The 23,860-nt window shown below is 48.8% G+C and overlaps 1 protein-coding gene across 1 annotated transcript; it reads right to left on the bottom strand.

The window, feature by feature from the left end:
* Nucleotides 1-4,410: 4,410 nt before the first annotated feature.
* LOC122393318 (mucin-2-like) lies at nt 4,411-8,363 on the bottom strand. The gene has a single exon (XM_043389236.1). The coding sequence runs from the start codon at nt 8,191-8,193 to the stop codon at nt 4,777-4,779; it is 3,417 nt and encodes a 1,138-aa protein (XP_043245171.1). The 5' UTR covers nt 8,194-8,363; the 3' UTR covers nt 4,411-4,776.
* Between the last annotated feature and the right edge of the window lie 15,497 nt (nt 8,364-23,860).

Here is a 23,860-nt window from a genome sequence, read left to right as displayed (position 1 = left end):
CTCGAGAACCAATGGTCGTATCGAGCCCCGCGAGGCGGCGTTCGAAAGGTCTCTACGAGACCTTCCCAAAGCACTCTTAAGATTTTAAGATTGAGGTCAACTTCCGGGTCAAGGTCAGGTCAAAGGTCAAATTCAGGGGTTTTGCATGATTAGGCTTACGGACAGCGGAATCGATAGCTGCTGCTCGAAACTCACCACAAATGACCTCAAAGACCTAGTGAAGGTACCATGTGCGTATAGGGGTCATACTAAGTACGGGTCAAGGTCAGGTCAGGTCACGAAAGGTCACGGTTTTCACTTTCTGCTACATGGGCGTGCGACACATGTTTTATGGCTTATTTTTCACGCCAAATCCGATGGTAATGGTTATATGTGACCCCAAGTCACTGTGCTGGTGATAAGTGTGCATTGAAAGCATAAAAAATCGTTTATACCATCCATAACTAAACGAGGGCTAAGAAAAAAAGTCAATTTTTCAACTTTTTATTTTTGACATAAAAATGCACTTTTCTAGACGAGCTTTGTCCCAGGAATCTAGTGGTGCCATTTGTTTTCACATGCTATGTACAGAAGTGCCTCTAATTCGCGAAAATGCTTATGACGTCACCATGCCCTATGCATGTTGGAGCTATTTTTTTACAATTTGGGGGTCAAAAATCAAGATAGAAAGTTGAAATTTGGGACATCTAATGTTCTAATAGAGCTCTATAACATATATTCCGGTTTTTTGGAAATTCTCAAAATTTTGGATTTTATTAGCTGTTTTCCAAAAAAATATAGTTTTTTGAATTTTTAGGGGTGAAAAACGCATTTTATGGAAAATCCGAGATAGCCATTTTAAAGAACTTGCTGAGCTGCGTCTTTTCATGTCCTTAATTTGCAATTTGCTTAAAATCTTGATTTTTGGCGATTTTTTAAACGTTTACCATTTTTTGACTGAAAACGCCATGTAGTTACATCACTAAAATCGATATATCTCAGAAATTTTTGAAATTTTTTTCTTTAAAATTGCACAGGAGACGTCAAATTGATGGGGGAGAAGGTATGCAAAGTTTCAAGTTGATAGCTCAAGCGATTCATGAGTTATTCAAGAAAAACGGAGGGGGGGGGGGGGTCGGATCCGACTCCCCCCCCCAGGCGGTCGCGGGTTAAGGTCAGGGTCATGAAATTTTCAGGTTAGCTGTAAAAGTACTTATCGCGAGGGTACTGAAAGTTTCGTTGCGATCGGCCGCTTTTTACGCGAATTACTCGCGAAAAACCAAGGGTTCCGTTCGAAGATTCAGGCCCTGTCGCGCTAGAATGGCATATCGGCCCACTGTGCGCCGCGCCGCGCCGACCCGAGCCATGCCTCCGGGCTCGGCCCTCACCGCTGCGCTGACGTCACAGGCGGCCCACATCGCCTTCCAGCCACCGACCCAGACCGGTGTCATACAGGTGGGTAGGCTGTGCCGCTTGACAAGTAAGTGAAGCGGCACAGTCTACCGGTACCAGGCGGCTGCTGCCAATGCTGAGCCATAGGAACCCGGTGGATAAAGAGTTGTGGAACATCAATCTGCCCCCGAGTGTACCTGTGTGTGCTGACACTATCAACCACCTGACGCATGAAACGACCAACTATTGAGCTGATAACGGCGCCTATCAGTAGTAATGTTTATGGCATGTTTGTTCAGTCGTGTGGGAGTACAAGAAATTCAGCTGTGTGCTTACCTAGCTTTACACTTATGCGAGTTTAAGCAACCGGACACCCGCTTACCAAACCCAGTGGCGCAATGGGGGACTCGTAGCTCAGATGAGGCATAACTTCAATTTGTAGAGTTGCTGCCAATGGCCTTGGTTCTGTTCTTAGGTCAGATATTGTATCTCTGGTTTTACTCAAGCCAGCAATATGAAATTTCCAATGTCACAGGCTTATTGGCTAAATATCATTGTCGTTCAAAATATGGCCATCTGTCCGATACATAACTGAAACCGTTGTTTGGCGTCTTTTAGTCACTTAACAATTTTACATCCATACGCTTAGTTAATTATTGTTAGTCATTCATTGTATCTTTTATTATCAAATGACTAATTATATTTATGAATAAAAAGCATTCAACCATTGTCTTTTTTATCGGACGGGGAACTCAAATCGTCCGAAGAATGAACAGAAGTAATCGGAATTATGACCAAACGCTAATTATGTAAGCTTTGATTATAACATGGCTTTTTGAACACAGGAATAAGTAATATTTTTAGAGGAAGAGGATTATAAGTAATCCTTATTCGGTCTGTCCTGGGCTTCTTGAAGACATTTCTCTAAGAGCTAGAAGCTAAATTGACCCAATTAATAGTGAAGCCGCTTTCGGCAGGTATCCCCTCGCCCAATGTTCCTCTACAGGCCAGCCTTGTTCCTATGTTGGATATTTCAGGATCCGATAGTGCACCACACCTCTTGGGCTGGAACGGTAGCCTTCGGAGTTCGGCAACAGCCATTCACGCATAGTCATGAGTCATTCATGCGTCTCGGCTCGGCCCTAAGGGACGGTGAATGTCGCCACCTGACAGCGAGAGCTGTGACTCTTGGGGCAGAAGCAGTTACGACATAAGTCACGTGACCGACAGAGGTTAGAGACCGAACGATACGTGACATGGGATGCGTGACACGTGACGCACGTATGCTATATGGCACTTGACACGTCACAAGTGGCATGTCATATGACACGTGACAGGCTGCTTATGGCGCGACATATGACACATGACAAATGACAGATGGCACACGGACATAACATGTGAGCTAGGTAGGTAGGTATGTGAGACTTACCTTTTAATGATAACTTGCAATTTGAAACTTTTTGGTCCGTTAGTGGGGTAGCGTTAACAGTTCAGCATAATCGCTATTAGGACGAATGTTATGTGTTATGTGGGTAGCATGCTCAAGTTCTGCTTTCTGATATTGCGTATGTAGGTAGTAATGCATTAAGTACCTAACGTCACTAAAGTTGTATAGGAACTATGTATCTCATGTTGATACCTATTAGTGACATAACGTGATGTAGGCTTCTGTTGTTCCGTTCGTGCAATGGTTTGGTAAAATTTTGAATGAAAGGAGAGTTCATAGCAGCATTCTTGGTTGCATTCTCTTCAGGACCTCGTCTAACATGTTAACTGGGGGGGGGGGCAAACCCCCGCAGTCACCGGCCTACCCCCCCCCCCCCAGTCAGGGTAAAAATGTCACGACGGGGGGCCGGCAAAAGCGAAAAGGCAAACGAATTTTTTTACTGCAAGGCGTCAGTACACATAAAAACAAATGCGTAGGCGAAACAAGGATGCAATGCAGAGCACATTGGTATAACCGATTACCTCTAACTGTTTTCACGTGTTTATTTTGTTTACCTGATACCATTGTTTTTTTCTTCGCTCAGCAATACGTTTCATTTCGGGTTTTCAGGCGACCTAACTCCGTGTCCCGCATATTCTCTTTCACGTATTCTCCTGTTGTTTCCGTCCTCGGGGCGTTAATCTGTTGTTTCTACCGTTTCTTCCTATCGTCGTCCTCACTACGCGATGTCGAACTTCTGGCTGGACGGTCACCGGCGTGCGGCAAGAGAAGCTCCTAATCGTGATGAAGCAGGCTCCTATTCTGGGTGATCGTAAGCTCAGCTTGGTGGCCTGTCTCTGTGAGCTTACAGAGGCCGACGTGGGTCCAGAAGCTGGCACTGGCCATCAGAGCTCGGCACCTGACGCTCATAAGCCGGTGGGGCCCATTAGAAACCGATGTGGTTCGCAAAAAAAAAATGTATGCGTTCATAGTAAATTGCTAACATAAGGTCAATGTTCAGGTCATTCGAGGGCATCAATTGTCCATTTCGCTCGATTATTCTCAGAAAATAGTCGATTTCAACGTTTTAACTCTGCCTTGCAGGAACAGAGGAGCAGCAGCGCATACAAATAAGTGATGGCTCCCTTAAAGCCATATAACGGGAGCAAGATTCTTAGATAAGCGGAAATAAGTCGTTAAATTTGAACTGTGATGAACAGTAAAGCATTCAATGAGAGGCTGAAATCGTAAACAAATGACCGACTTAAAAAGGTGTAGGGGGTCCAAAAACTATATTTCATTCTTTGTGTGCTAATAACCTTCTGGTGGGGCAATGTGAGGGGTTATAAACTAATGCAAAGGCATGGGTCGGATGTTCTACTATTTTTATTTATTTAGTGTTAAAAAAGTTCATCAGGTTTCAGGGCTGTGATGAAAAATAAGTGGCCTAAATCCGGTGAGAAAACAGGATTTGGGGGTACCCTAGGTTTGGCTCATTGAGTCCCTGCCCCCCCCCCCAGTGAAAATCTGTTAGACGAGGCCCTGATTCTCTTAGATTCTTTCTTGCGCGTGACACATGAATCGTCAGTGTTTACTTTGAGGTACAGGCGGTATTCAACTATCCATATAGTATATTTACGTACATTTCCTACATATATGCACGCATGCGTTAGGACAAGCGAGATACACCATATGTATATCTGACGTATCTACGTACGCGTCTACGTACAAGCGTCTGTACAAACAATAAATATTCTGCTCATCGCCCATGCGCGCAAACACGCACGTACGGAGCAATGAAGCATGGACCGAGAGCTCCCCACTCCCGTAGCGAGCATGTTGAGACCATTTGTAATCGGTACGCCCCTGTGCCTGAAAGGAGATCATCTCTGTAGCGTCGCCTTTCACTAGGGGGCGCCAACAAGGAGCGAGCTACGCGCATCCGACACTCACTAACGAAACACTGGAGCGAGGGGCAGCTACGTGACGTGAAAATCGCCTTTCAACAGGCGCATGAATGTCTTTTTGAATTGTTGATTGGCCATGGCGTAGCAGATGGGGTTGATGGGGCTGTTGGCGTAACACAGGAAGTAGGCGAGCATGTAGACGTGGCCGTTGATGCAGTTGGGACAGAAGCTGGCGATGACGGAAAAGATGTGGTAGGGCGTCCAACAGGCCACGAACGCTCCCATGATGATGGAGATGGTCTTCAAAGCCTTGTTGGCGCGGTTCTCTGACTTGGAGACGTGTCGCTTCTCCTTCACCTTCTTTCTCAGTCGACGGCCGATCGCCTTTACCAGGGAGCGTTTCTCCTCAGATGTGCCGGCCGCCGTCCCCGGCTGGGACGACGAGGCGCGCTCGTCCCGCTCGATCTTCTCTTCGGCGGCCTTGGCGGGAGTGGGACTGGGGGCGGGAGCGGGGGCGGAGGCGGTGGTGGGGGTGGGGGAGGGAGCGGGCTTGGCGGCAGGGGAGGGGGCCGGCACCGACGCTGTCGCTGGAGCGGCCGTCGAGGTCGTCGGTGCGGTGGTGGTCACGGCAGGTGGCGCTACTGACCCGCCGGGCGCTGCTGAGGTGGTCACAGATGTCGCTAGCGTAGCTGCGGCTGTAGCCACGGCTGGAATAGAGGTCGCTGCTGTAGCCACCGGCTGCTGTGCTGAGGTGGTGGAGGGGACGGAACCAGGGGTGACTACCGCGGCCGCGGTGACCTGTGTCTGTCCAGCGTTGGATACCGCAGAAGCAGACGTCAGTCCACCGTTCACCTGACCGTTAGTCGTGGCTTTTGGAGCCCCGGAGCTCGGAGCGGCGGGAGCCGGAGCCTGCTGGGGTGCCGGAGCTGTAGGTGTCCGCGGAGGGGAGCAGTGCACCGGTGGCAGACCCGTACCGTTCATACGGCCGATAGTCTGCACACCTGTGGACACCAGCCGCCGCTTTGGTGACGCCGACCGGCACGTGGCATCATCGGAGCTGCTTTCAGGGCTCGCCCACGCTGACCTCTGACCGCCTGGCCGGGCGTGCACATACGTCTGAGCGCCTGTCTCGGTCAGCCCCCCGTCCAGCGGTGGGCTGAGCTCCACTGGGGTGCTAGTAGCGTACGGCAGGCGCGGGTCGGCGGTCGACGCGACGCGGCACCGCTCGTCGGGATCGGGCGGCACCGGGGTCTGACTGGGCGTGATGATGGCATTCGGCGGCGGGGAGGGCACACCAGGCTCGAACGTCTTAGTCGGAGAAACGGGTGACGACAGCGCGCCCGGGTACCAAAACGACGACGGCGGGGTTTCGGACGAGGGCGACAGCAGCAGCGAGCTCTCGTCCATGTATCGGAGTTGCGAGGCGTCGAGATCGACGTGCACCTCGTATTGGAGATGCAAACCGCCGGGCCCGCCGCCGGTGAACACCAACCGACGGTCCTCTGCCGGACGCTTCAGCAGGAGGTGGTCAGGCCTCAGCGGCTGGCCGTCAGCGAACATGTCTGGAGGATCAATCGCCTCCAGTGAGTGACCCTCGCAGATCACGTCCAGTTCTGGTAGGAAGCCGCCGGTACGCTGCGCGACGGGTGCTACTAGGCCGTTCAGAGGTAGGGCGGATACTCGGCAGCAGCCGCCCCCGCCCCCGCCCCCGCCCCCGCCGCCACCGCCGCCCCCGCTGGAGCCGGTAGAGGCCTCGTCACTGGCATCCATCCCCGTGGATGAGACAGTATCCATCTCCGTCTGAGTACACGCCGGCGCCGTGGCCACTAGCCCTGCCTGGCGCTTATCTACCGAACGGGTGATCACATGAGCAGGCCGGCCTGGGCCATGGCCGTTCGGTATGATGGTTGTCGCCGACTTAATGTCAGGTTTTACATTGTTTATCGGCTGGTTGATGATGGTTGCGGAGCCATTCTGGCCCACAACCATCGTCTTTGGCGAGCCGTTCACTGTGGGAGGGTTGTGAGTTGCGTTTGTGGTTGAGTTGTGGCCAGATGGCGCAGTTGGGCCGGGTAACGGTGCGGTGGTGGCGGTGGTGGCAGAATTCGCCGCACTAACGGGTGGCGCGGCCGACGTGGCCATTATTGCCGAATTCAGCGCACTGGTGACAGTTGTGGCGGCTGCTGTAGCAGATGGAGGGGTAGGGTTGGGTGCAGAAGCCGCTGTGGCCGGCGTGGTTGACTGTGCGTTCAGGGAAGCAGAGGATGCCGCTGCCGCTGCCACCGGTGGTGCCGAGGTACTCGCCGCTGGTGGCGCTGCGGTAGCTGATGTAGGTGGCGCTGGTGTCGCAGCCGGTGCCGTGGACGCCGGCGCCCCTGCAGCAGCGGTGGTGGCGGTTGCTGCCGGCGCGCTAGTAGTGGCCGCTGTCGCCGTGGTTTTCGGGACAGCCGTTGGCTGCGGTGCGGCTCTGACCACCCTGTCTGCGACCTCCTCGCGCTCTGGGATCAGCGGCAGCGGCGCCCTGGCCGGCGGCGGCTCCAGCTTGGGCACGCTGGCGGCGGCACCCTTCTTGGACGACTTCTGATCGGAGGTTGCCTCGTCTGAGTCATAGCTGCTAGACCGGTCGTCGTTCATCTTCGAGAAGCTCGTCTCCTCCGCGGCCGCTCCCTTGCCGTTCTTTTTGCCGTCCTTTTTGCCGGAGCCAGTCTTGGCGGCGTTGGTGGCGGTGGTACTCCTGGAGGCTGCGCCTGACCCGGCGCCGGTGGCCGCGCCCGCCGCCCCACCCATCGCCTTCTTGATGAGGCGCTGTTTAGCTGCGGCCTTCTTCTGCATCTCGTAGGCGGTCTGATAGATCCCGGCATAGAGAACCAGTAGCACAACCAGCGTGATGTAGAAGTAGAACACGATCAGGGCCGTGTTGAACACAGGGTCTTTGAGGAACTGCACCATACACTCTCCCTCCAGTAGGTCCCGATAGCCGATGAAATGCTCCCAGCCGAAGATGGAGATGAAGAAAAGCAGCGCGGGTATTAACCACGTCACCACGACCATCCAGATAACCTTGCTCTTGGTGCGCCAGTTGCGGTATTTCGCCGCTATTTTCACCTTGACCGAGCAGAAACGGTCGATGGTGATGAGCAGCACCGTGTACTGCGACACCAGACACACGGTGTAGTCGACCGACAGCCATAGGTCACACAGGATCGGCCCCATGTGCCACGATCCGCGCAGCACGTACACCGTGAAGAACGGCATCGACACACAGCCGATGAAGAGGTCGGTCACTGCCAGCGACGCCAGGAAGTAGTTGGATGGCTGGCGGATGGTTCGCTCACAGATGAAGGCCAGAAGCACGAGCAGATTACCACCGACCGTCAGGAGGATCATGATGATCATGCAGATGATGATGAAGATGGCGAACGGCAGCGGGAAGACGAGGTTGTAGTCGTCGCCGTCTGCCAGCTCGCCGGCGCCGGTGATGTTGGTCATGTTGCAGCCGGCGGTGTCGTTCCACTCGCACTGCTCGCTGTAGTCGTAGTCGTCGTAGGAGGCCGTGCTGTTGAGTAGTTTCACCAGGCCGGTGTCGTTGCTGATGGGAAACAGCTCTCGCAGCGGCACCGAGCCATTGAGTCCGAGCCGGCGCCGCTCCTCCAGCAGTTCTCGCCTGAAACACAGAGAGCAACACAGTCAGATCAGAGCTACGACTCAATCAAAATTTTCACTCGGCTTCATACACACACATTATGCTTCTTTTCTGTCAGCATATTCTGCTGAAATTTTGTACGAGTATTCCTGTGTAATCCCGGCAGGAAATCCGAGTGTCTCGTTAAATTCCTGCCCCTCAGCCAGTGTCCTCTCTTTGCATTACTAATGGCCGGCCAGGCGGTGGGGTCAGGACCAGTGGCGCTTCATGCATGATGAGTGAAGAGCGCGGATGTGGGTGACACCGCTGTCAGGGGCAGCGTCCTCTCCAGACGGGACTAAAGCCGAAATGTAGAATTTAACAGAGCACGAGGCACGTGGTGCCGGCGGCAAAAGGAAAAATGGAACATGAAAAATTGAAAATTGCATTTTTGTGTTGCTACATTTTGTCTAATGCAATAAAACATGAATCGAAATGCATCGCGAACTTGAATAAGTGGTTTCTCTTTATCTTTCTCTGAAGTATTTTTTTACTTATACCTGCATCACTTTTCCATTGGTGATTGGACAGACTGACAAGTTGGTGCATCAATTAGAACCAACTTGTCGTCTCTATCAACTCCCCCTTTCGGCGTCCTATTCAGCGACACAACCGCCAACCATCTGACCTGCCCAACCCATGTTCTCGCACATCATCGCACATATAATCATATTCGTTCATGCCGTGCCCCATGGACGACCCGCGACCACCAGGCTGGGGTTGCGCCAGGGTCACCGAGGCCGGCACGTCGCGTGTGACATTCCTGTGGCCCAGCGACACCTCGCAGCCGACTGGCATATTGATTAGGTGCAGCGAGGGAGTGCGAGGTGTGTGACATCGGTACGAGGCGACACTGGGACCGGAAGTAGTGCAGGACTAACGCACGCCGAATAATGAATATGCAATATGCATGGAAAGGGCCGTGACGGAGTCCACGCCGGAATCTGGCTATTTCTTGGGGAGGTTTGTGGCCCATCTAATTGTCAGTAACTTTCTGTCAGTCTACTTCTCGGCGTCAGTAGCTTTGTACCGTATTTTAATTGATTTACTTATTATATTTTGTTGTGCCTAGAGCTTCAAAGAGGCAGGATAAAATATGTTTGCGAGACTCGGCGAACCGTAAAAAAAAAATCATGAAATATGCTAAGCAGGGTCACATAATGAAGTTCGCTTTTTAGGCTCATGGTCCATGGACAGTTTGGAAATTTCGGAAATTAGTATAGCCATAGATAACATAAGTCATGTAATCTACTTGTTTTTGGGTATACCAATCAGAATAAAGGCTGCAGAGCACGGGAGCCGGAGCCACAAGAGCGGCACATTTTCCCGTAATCCTAGAAACAAAGAATCTGGGAATCGGGAAGGGTGGGACAGCCCAGGCCCCCGGAGTTACGAGCACCGGTCACAGTCATGCGCGTCTCCGCCGTCGGTTACTTATTAGCGATATAGCTAATTCCAGCGGACGCCGCAGGCGGTGCCGGTCACAGCCATTCCAAGCAGCCGAGCCATTCCAGGAAGCCGCAGTCATTCCACAGCCAACATTTCGAGAACAACTCTGACTAGGAGCGAAACTCTGTACTCGAAACATCAACTACGCTGCCTGCTTGTGTCCATTGTGCCCATTTTCTATGATTTGGTTCAAAATCGCAGAACTAAAAATCAAAATAACGCTGCATACCCACTACCCAGCCTGTGTCTGTTGCTGATAATGCACTACATAAACGTCAGCTTGCAAATATCATTCCTTTTGTCTTATCAGTGTCAGGTATTTGTATTAGGAATAACCATTTATGTAACATGTCCTGAATAAAGTATATAACTCCTTACAGCTGGATGTGAGAAGGTTTTAGACATTGGGTGTAGGTAAGTACCTTACAAGCACTGCAGTCGAATAAGGCGGCTGCAATGATCCAACATAAGGCCGTGCCTATCAGAATGGCGCACCGCAGCATCAACACACGGATTTGAAGACGCGTAAGCCTTTGATTATGAGGGAACGTCAACTTCCTCTGATCGGCATTGACATATGGCATTTGAAAAAAGATTGATCAAGGAAAAAGGAGCTGGCTCAGCGTGTTTAAGAACGAATATGTGGTAGGAATATTACAGATTCAAATCAACAAGGGATTTCAACGAAGATGGAAGGCAAAAATCATTGGCGAACAAAAAATGGTTGAATTCATTGACAGTATATTTTTACGGTAAGGGTACACGTATAACTGTAAGGGTATTGCACCTAACTGGGGCAGACTTTTACACGTAGTGCAATAACTCCGCCAGAACGGCGTAGGTATTCCTGTTAACCATACTCTTTCCAATAAGTCGCACCGTTATTGGAAAGGGTCACTGACCAATGACCATGTAGCCACCACCCGCCACTCATTGCCGTGTTTCAATAAGCCGCCATAGGCCAGTGGGCCCGTTCATATCTGACCGTGTTTCAATAACGGTGGCCACGGCGGCCGGTGCTGACGATAGTAGGACTGTAATGAACAATACCACCCGCATCCCTCCATCGTTGTTTCTATAACCAGCTCCCTGTAAAGGTCAGCACTATTCTGGTGCTGGGGTGGCCGATCCCGGCCGATCAGTCGGTGTTTTGTGGATGCTTCACTGTTGTTTTTGGTTACATTCAATGTTTAGCAGGAAAACAAAGCGCTTGGCCCTAAAATGGCCCCATACCTACAGCTATGCAAAACTATCGCCCAGCCGGAGAGGACGATGATGGAATGGATCAATTCTGTGATATGTAGTCACAGCTGTTATGTATGTTGCATCGAGCTGGATCTCAAAGTCGGTGCCCGTGGGGTTATTTATCCAGGCTTAGTATTCACTCTTTTGACAACAAAAATGATAGAAATGGATCGAGTCAGTGCATGTTTGGGACTAGGTAGGTAGTAGGTAGGTACGCATGAGGAAGTTCGGTGTAAGAGATGCAAGCTCTTCTTTATATATTTTATATTTTTCACAAAATCCTGGATATCGTGACGTTACCGGATGCTGTGGACCATATAAGACATAAGTGACTATTGGTTTATTTTTATGCAGGCCGAGTTTGAATGTCTTTTATTATTAATTTAAGTTTAATGCAATTTAAAAGCGACAAAGTGACCTAATCATAATAAAGAATAATACCTATAGTTTAACGTTGTTCTCTGACGCTATATGCCTCTCTGTTTGATAAAACTTAAACAACACAAGCAGTTTTATTAAGCAAACTACATAGGAGCAAATGTTACAGAAGATAAGACCACCGGACAGACCATTAATTAATTAACCGTAATGATGACGATGAGTCGCCTCACGAGTCCTTAGAGGACTCGAGCTCCTTCGCCAGGTCGTCAGTTCTAGCTCCGATGGCTGTGTGCGTAGTGATTGCCGCCCAGCGCAGAAGCCATCAGTGGCGCGGTGCGCCAAGACCGCCGCGACGCACTCTGAGCCATGGCCGCTATTTCCGGCGTCCTATCGTAGCGGCGTCACTTCCGGCGTCACTTCCGGCCAGGAATGACGCCCCATCCGGCGACAGCGCCGGCGACAAGATAACTGGAGGGGCGATAGAGTGGCGGCGAACGAGAGTCGACCGCGTCGCCCATTGGATCCATTTGGATTAACCGGAATGGCAGCGGACAGAACACGAGCTACTGCAGCTGCCAAAAGCAGGTGGAAGAAGGCAAAGTTGTAGATTCGGCTTTGATATTTTATATGATTATTAAACGGTGCAACACTGTCTTGAGCATGAATTATCAATAGTAGTGTTAAAATATACCTTTTGGAACGGATGAAACTTTTTTTTTACTATCTACCACACCCTCTTATCACTCACCCTCGTTATCATTATGCGGCAGATTGGCCAGTGAGCCCCGGCAGCCCCGGCTGGGAGGCCCTGCTCTCGTTCGGGTCGTGATGTTATGTTCCGGTCCCCCTACGTCGGAAATGTGGCGTGTCAGCAGCCTCGCGGCCCGACGGGACGCACTGATGAGAGCTGATGTTATTCGAACAGATCGAAACGGTGGAAGGTTACAAAACAGACGCCAAAATGAACAATGGGAAGAGCTGGGTTGATTGACGTCGCGAATAGATGCATACAGGCGGTTAAATCTGGTGGCGTTCTATGGGTGTTGCGACCTAATACTAGAATGTCGAATATTTGTAGGCCGGCTCAGTTCTGTCCAGACTCCAGATCAAGCCTCAGGTCTATTGTCCTAGTGAGCACAATTCAGTCAGATTTTGTAGGTACTGTGAGGTTAGTCTGTTCACCGTTGCACATTTGATTTGATGGTAAGCCAACCTCAGAACTGACAGTTACACATTTAATCAGAGTCGAGTTGAAATCCAGCTACCGGATTCCATGATGTAATTAAGTTTCAAGTGTTTAACGTCTTGCCTGGGCAGTGTTCGTGTTCGTGTTTGTGTTCGTTTTCGAATTTACGATACAGCAGGTTCGTGTGAAACACGTTGAACTTACGCTACCACGAAACATGCACTACGTTTTATCACTGCTTTAGGAGCGGGAACGAGCTGCATCGCGATACCGTTTTCAGGAGGCAATCATCGAGCTTTCGCGGTCAGTTCGGGGAAGATTATCGCTACCCGATTTGTCGGCGCCCAAACGGTTCAGCTCGCTGGGCTCGGTTCGAACGCCGCTCACGGGCGCGGTCTCACAAGTGGGCTCCTGAAAATAGCCGACCGAAATCACATCCGACTTCTCGACCAAATAGGCGGCCCAGGTGAATGCCCGCTAACTCGCCGGGCGACCTGGCGCAGTTCTGCGCACTCCATTGTCGAGGCCGAAAAATCTATAGGTCTCGTGGACTGAGTGGCCTGCGCGTTTTGCTGGTCGACCGCAGGGAGTCGCCTGCCGGGGGTCGGCCTCATTCATGCTACGGCTCACCGCGGCGGGGTTCCCTGCACGTTCGACCTTCAATTTGTGCCCGATCAATGGTCTGCAATTCATCGGCCGACTCGCAAGTGCGTTGCGTCGCCGAAAACTGGCCCGAAAAGTGTCGTACTTGATATTGATTTGGTCGGGTAATTTGAGTAGACGTGTGGACACTTCCCTTATGCGTAAACGCTTTGTGCTGTGGGCGTGGCGAGAAGGCCTTTGTCACAAGGGGCTGTCTTAATTCATACGAAAACTTCTACAACATTTGAAGGGGTGTCTTAATTAAAGCTGACAGAATTCCTCGTTAATATTCTCCGCCATCATCCGAAGGAATATTTCGTCTTTAATTTCCTGTGCCGTGTGTGAAAAGGAAGGCTAGGGATATTCCATCGACTCGGCTGTGTCGTGTTAAATCTGCATATCACTCGCAGCTGATGAAGAAAAATGGAAGTTCAAATAGATTTGATTCTCGTCATTCACCCATCGGATCGGGCAGTGGGGCGTTTAATCAAGAACGCTGCTATTCGACGAATCGAGTCCTATTTTGTTGCCTCAAAAAGCTGAGGGAATTTACTGTGAAATTAATTTCGTTGCAAGATGACTTTGATGTTTGAGTGTTTTCTGGCACACTTGTCATCGCAAAACAGGGCAGTTTAATGACTCATCACCAACACAAATGCTGGCACCCAGCACAAAGCTCGTTAAACGGAACCTCCATGATCCAAGCTCGATGGCTCGATATGTTTCACAATACGCAGTCCTTCAGATTCCCTACGTTTGTCGCGACTCGTCGCATCCTTCAGTCACACCTAAGTCAATCTCGAAACGCATCCCTGTAGACATCTATCACGTCTTTCATAGTCTTTGGACTCATTTCTGGGCGCCGGGCCGCGGCGTACTCCATTACGACTCGCGATATTAGCGATATTACGCTACTGGCCGATCGGAGACAGGGAGCCGCCGTCGCGCGCCGACTTATCGCTTCACTAATGGCACGGACCGTATTAGCCCTCTCGGCAGGGGCGCGGCGAAAGCGGCGCGCAAAAACGCCGCACGTCGTGACCGCGCCGCGATCATCGCGGCCGCGCATCGATTGGCTCCTCCTCCTGGCGACACCGCGCCCGGGCGGCGGCGGCGGCGGCGGCGGCGGCGGGGGCGGGGGCGGGGGCGGCGGTCATCAGCAGCCGCCACGGGAGAGCGGCCCGGTTAGCGCTGCCGCTGGTTGGCCCCATCAGAAGGAAATGACGCGGCGACGCGACTGCCAGACTACACTGCCAACGCATAGCTGTTATCACGGGACATCGATTTTCGCGAGGGTGAGAAAGAACACGGGAGCTATCGCAATTTGACTGGTTTTTATTTAAATAAATATGCACACTATAATTTTCTAGGAAGCTGCAGTAATCCATTATGTTCCCAGTCCCGAGGGAAGATATGCATGCATTTTATGCTGTATTTTTGCAATAGATAAGGCCTCTTATAACTACGTGCTACTGTTGAGTGTCATACCTATTTACCGGTTTCCCCTGCGCAAAAAAAAAATGAAAGAAATTGGTTAAAAGTTTAAACTGCAGTTAGAAGCTTTTCCTCGGAAAAAGTTGTTTATGAAGAACTTTTATTCGGATATTTATGCTGCCGTGAGTTTGTTTTCGTCTCCAGGCGGGTTGGCGACAGCAGTGAACCCAGCCCGGGGACGGAGCCACGGACCGTCTATTGAAATACCGGACTGGATCAATGACGAATTGTTGAATAACAACGGTCGCAGCACCGGCACAGGAGGCCGCCGCGCCTGTTTAGGTCCAGGGCGGCCGCACGGCATAGGTGCAAAAAGACTGCAGTGCGGACAGAGTTCGCCGCACGGTGGCGATCGGCGAAACAGTGCAGCTGAACCGGACGGTCAGCCTGGAACGCCTCAGTGGATTATATGTAATAGAGTTTGGGGGAGCTATGTACAAGAATGAAGCTGCATTATTTGAGACTACGCTAGCTGAACTGCAAATTGTATGTTTGAACACATATTTTCATTTCATTTATTCATCTTAATGTTTTAATGAAAATTAATTTCTGACAACCTGATAAATCATCCAAATGATCAACGATTACTTCCTAAGCTGAACCTTACCAAAAAACAACTATGAACCTCATTTGACCAAATCTGCACCAAATCTGCACTAAAGTGTGCCAGATTGCCGTCGTGATAACGGCTAATACTTTCTCTTGAGGCGCTTCATTTCTACTTGTGATATTTTTTTTTTGCATCAAATGGATTATCAATTTAGGCATGACTGTTCTGTTGTTGCATTCTTTGCCGGTCTGTCGCCATCGTCATTTGAGTAGTACTTCAATCAGCTTTACAAAATGACCTCAAATGGACCGAAATATCGAAATGCCTCTACATAGTCCGTACAACTGTATTTGCTCTATCGGTATGCTGGTATCGAAATGACGTCAGGGCTGTTTCCGAAGTAAACACGATTTGCACACGCTCATTGGGCCGAAGAACTATTCTGGTCGACTGACGACAAAGGACCAGTCATTCTATTTATTGCAGTGGTCTGATTCCCATGCTCATGAACCTGAGCGGGCTATTTTCTGATGACAGATCAATGATCATGTGATCAACGGTCGATGGTGCTTCTGACGGTTATCATGCTGTGTGGTGCATCAAGTGCCGGGTGGGTTACAGGGTACACCACGGTTACAGGGGCTACTAGGGTGTACTGGGAGCCGAGTCACTCGAACCGGTGCCGAATATGTGGCTACGGGGAATTGTGAAACGCCTGGCATGGCAAAGTGGATGCGTTCGAAATTTCAGTCGACCCGCGAGGCATGTGCTGGAGACTGAAAAGCAGAGCATGATTTTGTAAATGATGGGGCCATGAACCTTGTGGACTAGCTCATGTCTGAAGGAGGGGGTCAAAATACATGCAGTGTTCAATGCTTAGGGCGAGAAATGCGGAAGCCATTGGAATGTGAATTGTGAACAGCCCATATCCATTACAAACCTAACACAATCGTCATAACCTCTACAGGGTGGGGCAGCATAATCGGGAATAAATATCAAACGGGATTATTTGGTCATGAATCTAAAAATATAGCTCCAAGCACTATTTTAGCAACATCCTATCAATCGGTCACCTTTTACCTATCCCTCATCCTATTTGACCGCCCTCGGCGTCGATGACCTTCTCAAGGCGGGTCCAAAAGCACGCGCATGCACGTGCAACCTCCTGCTTGTCCATGATCGCCCATCAGCTTCGTACCTTGCACTGAAGACTGTTTTTACTAATGATAAGTTGTTCATTAAACTTCTACCAAAAAACGCTCCATGTAAAGAATTTGGTCGGATTTAAATCGGCGGAGTTGAAGGACCAGAAGTTTTTGGTTCATCTCAGGTGGAGGTGCCCTACACAATAACATGTCGTCCCCACTGCAGTACCAGCACGGACAGAGTCCTCGTAAGACGTGATTTGGACCGTCAGTGATCCTCTCTTCCGACGGCTCCACGTGAGTCTGCCAGAGTGCGGTTGTATTTACCAGAGGTGCTCATTTTATCCGGGCTCGATGAAGTAGGGTGCACCACGTGCACCTCCCTTGAAGACCACCCATAGGTCCATCACCCCAACAGGATGTTTACTTTGCATGACCGCTGGAATATTCTCGATACAATCCCCTATATGGCATGCCATTCTTTTTTATCGTATTCCAGTCGGTGATAAGATTTTTTGTCGCTGAAGTTTTGAACATTGTTTCTTTTTAATATGCTCAAGTGCTTCTTCCTTATATTCAAGTGAGTCATCTTGTATGTCCTCTGCTAAGAGTTATTTTACGACGATTACGTTAACCTGTTGTCCTAAGTATCCCCACACAATCCTTATCGTCCGTGATAACACGTTGACCTGCCCAGCAACCTTTACGTGGAATTACAGGGTTTTAAACAAAATGTTCTTGTTTTACTTGTTTAACATTAGTGTCTATGGGCGCGCGCAAAGCACTTGGAGCACCGTCGAACTATTTTGCTGCTCTTTTCCAGGAAGTTGCATGCTCATGGATGTAGTCATGTCAGATGATGCACAACTTTTGGGCGTTTCATTGCCATAATATAATTTATAAAAATAATGCCATGCCTACTCATGATCAGAGCCCAAAAAGCATTCCCGATTATGCTGCCCCACCCTGTAGTTTATAACTAAATTGCCTGCCACTTAAATGTGACTTCAGTACCAGAAGAAGCACACTGATGTCATCACTAAAATAGCCACAATCAGCTGTTTTGATACCGAGATCAGTAGGTGACGAAATTATCGAGTTTCGCTGCCCCGCCGTTCTTCAGTGCACCTGTCCGCTGCTCGTGATGTCTGGCGAGGACGACCTCCAAGGTCGCTGGAGCAGCTGATGGCCAGCCAGAAAAACGGAGGGCCAAATGTGGAACGATTTAGGAACACCTGCCAGCTTTGAGCGGATCTGCGGAGGCCAGGGCGCCTGTAGATATGGCTGGGGAAAATAGCTGGGACAAATAGAAGTTATACTATGAACTGAGACTGAGACTTAGACTGAGACTGAGACTGAGAGATGTCAGCTCGGAGAACAAGATACATTGGGAGTAGTAGATGGTTGGTAGTTGTAAGAAGATCTATTTTTAGTAGATTAACCTATCGACGTGTTCCTTTCTGTGCTATGTGCTGGTCTCCCCCAACATAAGTTACCCTCAACTATACAAAACATCACCCTGAAGTTCTGCGGCATAACCATACCTGGATCCTTGCTCATTAGCTTTCCTAGCCTCCTTGTTAGACTTGCTACCCCCTCATTACACCTGATATGTGTGATATGTTCTGCTTCTGGGCATAACGCGGGTTTTCCTGGGTTTTCTTTCCCATGACAGCCTCAGCCGGCAGCGCCGCCCACTTTCTGACGATCCGCCTATATAGACCAAGTACGTCATATCTGCCCTATGACGTCATCCCCGGCTAATAGCTCGGATGCCCCTCCGCGCCCCACCCCCTATCCCGGCCGCCCCGGCAGTTTTTGGGAGGTCGGCGGGAGCCAAGACGAATGACGAGGAAACCAGGCAGAGAAATGGAGTAAAAGCTAGCGGGGACAGAGACAAACGACTCGGCGACAGAGCAGATGGAACGAGCAGAAGGTTTGTCGCTTTATTACGCTTTGGCCGCCGGTGGCCGCCACTGCGGCGGGGCGCAGTGAAGATGGGTGACTGGGTCGGAACGGGGCGCTTATGTTTATCGGAAGCATTGATGATGTGGCGTGGAGAGGCTGCACGGCACGTGCGAGAGAAATAGACGTTTCGCGGGGTTTAGCGTGCAGCATTGATGTTTAATGTCAAAAAACGCAGCTACATACATATACAGCAGAGAGTGATAACGTTGCGGTGAATGTAGTTAGGTAAATGTCGTTATGATGAGTAGCAAAATACCTATGTCAGTGGCAGACTTGTAAACGACTCTGAGTTGATTCGTGAATCGACTCAGAATCAAACCGTTTTTCGATGAGTCATGAGTTGATTCGAATCACTTCATCGAGGAACTTGATGAGTCATGAGTTGATTCGAATCAATTAAATTTAACATCATGAGTCATTTGATGAATCGATTCAAATTTTCAGACTCAAACAAAGAATCGACTCAAAAAAAATTTGAGTCGTTTACAAGTCACCATCAACACCCTAATAATCTATGCTAGATCACCCCCTCAGCTTTAGCCATCACTTAACTCCATATTTCAGACTTACAAGAGCCTCAGAGGCTCAGGCACAGGCGCCTAATGAGCCAAAAGCATTTGGCAGTTGGTAGGTACTTAGTCTTACCAAACCAAGTGCCTGCTACACTACCTAGGTAGGTAGTAAGGTACCTACATTTTACATGTCAGAAGTCAGAATTGACACCTGCGGCTGCCTTCCCTTCTCCCAGTCCCAATTTGGTCCCAATAATCAATCAACAGCATAAGAGTTTGGGCGTCTATAGAGTCAAATACGCCCAAACTACCTATAGCCTATAAACTACCTATAGGCTATGCTATAATATAAATAAACTCACCTATAAACCGCAAAATTGCGATGCTCAACTGCCAATAAACCACAAAATGCACATTTTTCCATGAAATAGAAGTTTAAAAAGAAACTTGTTTTATGACATCATAGAATCTTCAGAATAATGTAAAGGAGCGGCTTTGAAATATTTCCTCAGCGATCTCCATTCGCCTAAAATATGTACTATGAGTGACGTCATTAATTCGAGAATAGAATGTGAAAGTCATAGCATGTTTTAAAGGAAGGGTGCCACCTTCCGAAATTTTTGTTCTATGAATCTATTTTACTTATTTGAATTTTTAGACGTGGTTAGCGCGTCCACAATATACAAAAAACCGAAACATTGCATTTAATACATTGGCCAAAAAAAAGATCGTTGTTTATATCACCACTACAACTCAAGGTCGTTTGATGTGGCAGCTAGGACGGCTGGCATATCCTGTTGTCATGGCAACATATCATTCTGCCATTTGCATTGATGGCGCAACTGAGACAAAAAGATGAACAAATAAAAAGGAAGAAGATAACATGATTTGAACTAAGTTGTAGGTAACCAAGTAGGTAACTGTTGGCCATATTTGCCAACAGTTAAAGAACATCAAATAAGTCGAGTAAAGGTTTTTCCTTTACAATGCTTAAGAGATCTATGGAACCCTTCACCCTTCATGCAACTTACTAGAAAAACTTCCCAATTAAAATTTTAAAACTTTAGTGTATACCATAAAGAAAAAATATACCCTTTCAAAATGATAAAACATGCTTCAAAAGTATAACTTTTATACATACCTTTGCTGATTTCATGTTTTATAAAATACCCTTAACACGACGAGGAAATAGTGCTGAATATTTTTGCCTGCCCGAATGCTGGCAGCAAAACTCGCAAATGATAACTTCACGTGCGGATTCAATGCTGACCGTCTCGAGCATAGGTAAGTGAAGCCGGTTTTTAGGTTCATGTGAGGCTAATCTTGTAAAAACTGCGTTGTGTCCAAAAGGTGGCACCCTTCCTTTAAGAAAAATACATTAATGGCGCAGTTGATAACTTTCACGTCTGAATCTCGTGACAAATTGGCCGGATGACGTTGCCCGAATTGCACCAATGACAATTTATTTTTACCAAAAGAGTCACTTGGTCAGTGCTCCGGTGCTCCTGATATCGATTAATATTCAATGACGTCATTTTTAATCTAAAATTGTAGCCTAACAATATTTTTTTATATTCCTTCATTTTAATCTCCACGTTGAGCCAACATAAATGGTAAGTGACGGATGGGCTCTATCACAGGTGGGATTAATCCTATTTTTGAGGTTGTACTGTTTGAATAATTTTATCTGATAAGTAAGAAGTAGTAACATTTGTCTCATTATCATGTAGAAAAGGTTTGATTAAAAAAAACATGAATGCCTCTCGGAACTTGTGCTTTTGAATTTTCAAATAAGACTTTCTAGGTAATAATAAGAGATAGGTTACTATGCTACTCCTTAGTCCTTACTCATATTATAATTGTCTCTCAGAGTTACAAATTTATCTGACATTGCACTGTTGACTGTTGAGTGTTGAAGACAGGTAGGTGTAAGGTAGGTACCTATGTACCTAGTCCTACTAGGTAGCTGCTTGAATCTTTGGTCAAGGCTACTATGCTGCTTAATACAATTGTGGTATGCGGCATATTCATTTTATCATAGCTTTGAGTCAAATAATCAACAAATGCCTATAGTGAGTCATGGGTTGAGTGAAATAAGTTCAATAAAAATGTCGTGTGAGTCATGAATTGATTTGAATCGATTCATCAAAATGTCTGAGTCATGAGTTGATTCGAATCATTCCGTTGGCTAGTTGCTCGAGTCATGAGTTGATTCGAATCATTTTATCGAGGAACTTGATGAGTCATGAGTTGATTCGAATCAATTAAATTTAACATCATGAGTCGTTTGATGAATCGATTCAAATTTCCAGACTCAAACAAAGAATCGACTCAAAAAAAATTTGAGTCGTTTACAAGTCTGGTCAGTGGTATAACAGGCTGGTGCCTACTGACCACGTTTCCATGGGCACTTGTGATCCGGATCACTAAATTTAAATCGTACATTTGTTCCCGAACTCTTCGTTACAAGCGATAAGTTTAAGCGGATTAGCTTTATATACATACTTACTTAATCCCTTATTTTGATTTTTATATAGCGTCTAAGATTAGCTAATCCACTTTTACTAATCTAGATCACAGGTGTCCATGGAAACTGGGAAACCGAGAAAAAGTACCTAAAGGAACTGAAATGACCTTCCCGTTGCTAGTGCTATGTTTGTGTTTCAAATCCACCAAGAAGTTTCTAGATATTTTACGGGCTCTCCCACCAGGCTCCGAATAGTGGACTGACCGCTGTTGACTAACGCCCCAAATCTTATGCATTTCATCATGATACTCTGCGGGGCGACCACTAGCAGACCACGATAAATGGTGGCGGTGGAGCAAAAACCTGATTAATGGTCCGCGCTCAACAGAAAACAAGTGTCATCATAGACTCGGGAATAATGGAGCAGAGCGTAGGCCAAGCGGAAGGAATCAGTTCAGAAGAGCTTATATTCACATGCAAAACACGTCTGTCAAAACAGGTCACAATGGTGTTTCAAGATAATTTGATGTCATCGCTCAGCAGCTACGGGCTTAAACTAAAAACATTCAGTCACAAACCTAACTTGGGTGCCCTCAGTTGATTAGTATGTATGTGTAATGGGTATTTAAACGGTCCTGTTTCGTCCCCGCTTCCCATCAGGACCTTCACTCTGTGGAACTCACAAACCCTCGAAGGTATGTCGATAGCCCAGTTATACACCGAGCGCGTTGGATGCACGGGCTACAATGGGCTGCAGTGCTGTGTCCACTGTGCAATGTGTGCATAGGCAGCGCCTATGGCGCTGACTATTGGTGCACCGGCTCAGTGCAAAGCTATCGAAGAGTGTGCAGTGTGCATAGTGTGCGGTTCATGCGAGTCGGGAATTTCCCGGTTCAATGTCAGGCTAGCTGAGTCAATTGTCAAGGCACGTGCCCAGAGAACGACAGTATAGCAGTGACTATCCAATTCTAGTGCGATCTCCATTGGAGTCTGAACTTGGGTCAGCGGCACTGGTGGTGGGGTTACGTGGTACGAAGTTGAAAGGTGATTATTGGAAATTACACTCAGTTCGGCAGACGTTGCGCTGTATTAGTATGTATTGAACGGCTGTCATAATTTGGCGTCAGATATGAAGTGTGAATTATGAAGATCTTGAGGAAAATGTTATATAACCATCCGGGTAAGTATGTAGTTAGTACCTCGTGCATACCACGACAACCCAGAAGACGTCGCCCGCAAAAAGTTGGCTGTGTTACAATGATGCTCAGCCGAACGGTTCTGTGACACCTGCGAACATAAAATACAAAACAAGTAAAGAAGATCGAGGTTATATCGGTCTAGAAAAAATATGCCTCATTGCTACATTTTTCTCTCTCGAAAAGCTCACAAGCATAAAGACAATCGAAACTCAAAGCATTTCAGCAGCTACACGTGCCCCTTCGCCATTTATCCAGGCTTTGTGGCGCTGTGAATTCCCGGCCTGTACTGCTAGGCTGTGCCGCAGACCACCGGTGTCGTGCGGTACAGCCTACCGCCCAGGTGCCGGCTCGTGGTTGAGTGAGGACAGGAAAGCCTGATGCGCGTGCAGCATGCACATTTAACAATATCGGCAGGATGTTTCAATATTCAACCCTTTCTGCAGAGGTTTTTCGCTTTTTTCATTCATATGACGTTTTTCTACTTGAAACTGGGTGCTTCCTCGCCCTATCGGTATTTCCTCTCCACTCTGTCGTGCGCTGCCATGGATCGTATTACACGTGTGTGGCGGCTGGCTCGGTCTCGGTGTCGCCAGCCATGTTGTCTCTTCCCTACCATATATCTGTGCCCTGCTGCATTGTGTCTCTGTCCCTGTAGCAGTCCGTGCCGCCTCTCTTCGTCCATGTCTTAGACTCTGTCTCTGGCCATACTGCCCTGTTTAGTCGTGTCTCTGGCACGGGCGAGCAAGGATGCGCCATAGATCACCGGGTGGAGGGCGATGGGTATCGACCCCGGGTCGGCGGCACGGACCTCCCGACCGCCTGCCGCCGTGCCATCAGCCGTCACGGGGTCGCTGGTCACAGCCCACCCGGGCTGGCGGCCAAAACCGGCGCCGCCTGCCGCACAACCCCCCCCCCCCCCCCCCCAGCACCACGCCCGCCGTCCTCACCACACCGTCCTCCCTCCACCCATATATCGCTCACCGTCCACCACTGCCCGACGCTCTCGGTACCGGACTGACTCTTCATCAGCGCCTGACTCTTCATGTGCTTTGGTGCCGGTAGCATGGAAGCACAAAGGCAAAGATAGAGACAAATATAGAGAAGCACAGAGGCAAACAGGCAAGGAAGATAGACTTCATACGGAAGCTCCAACTTCGGGACTTGGTGGATTAGTTGTGCATTTTGCAGTAGGCGCAGTCCACGGGTCACTTTGGGCCCCCATCTTGTTTGGGCCCT

Source organism: Amphibalanus amphitrite, unplaced genomic scaffold (genome assembly GCF_019059575.1).
Source record: "Amphibalanus amphitrite isolate SeventyFive unplaced genomic scaffold, NRLGWU_Aamphi_draft 000530F_arrow, whole genome shotgun sequence".
NCBI lineage: Eukaryota > Metazoa > Arthropoda > Thecostraca > Balanomorpha > Balanidae > Amphibalanus > Amphibalanus amphitrite.
Note: the sequence above shows the minus strand (reverse complement) of the source record. Positions and strands in the feature narration are given on the sequence as shown.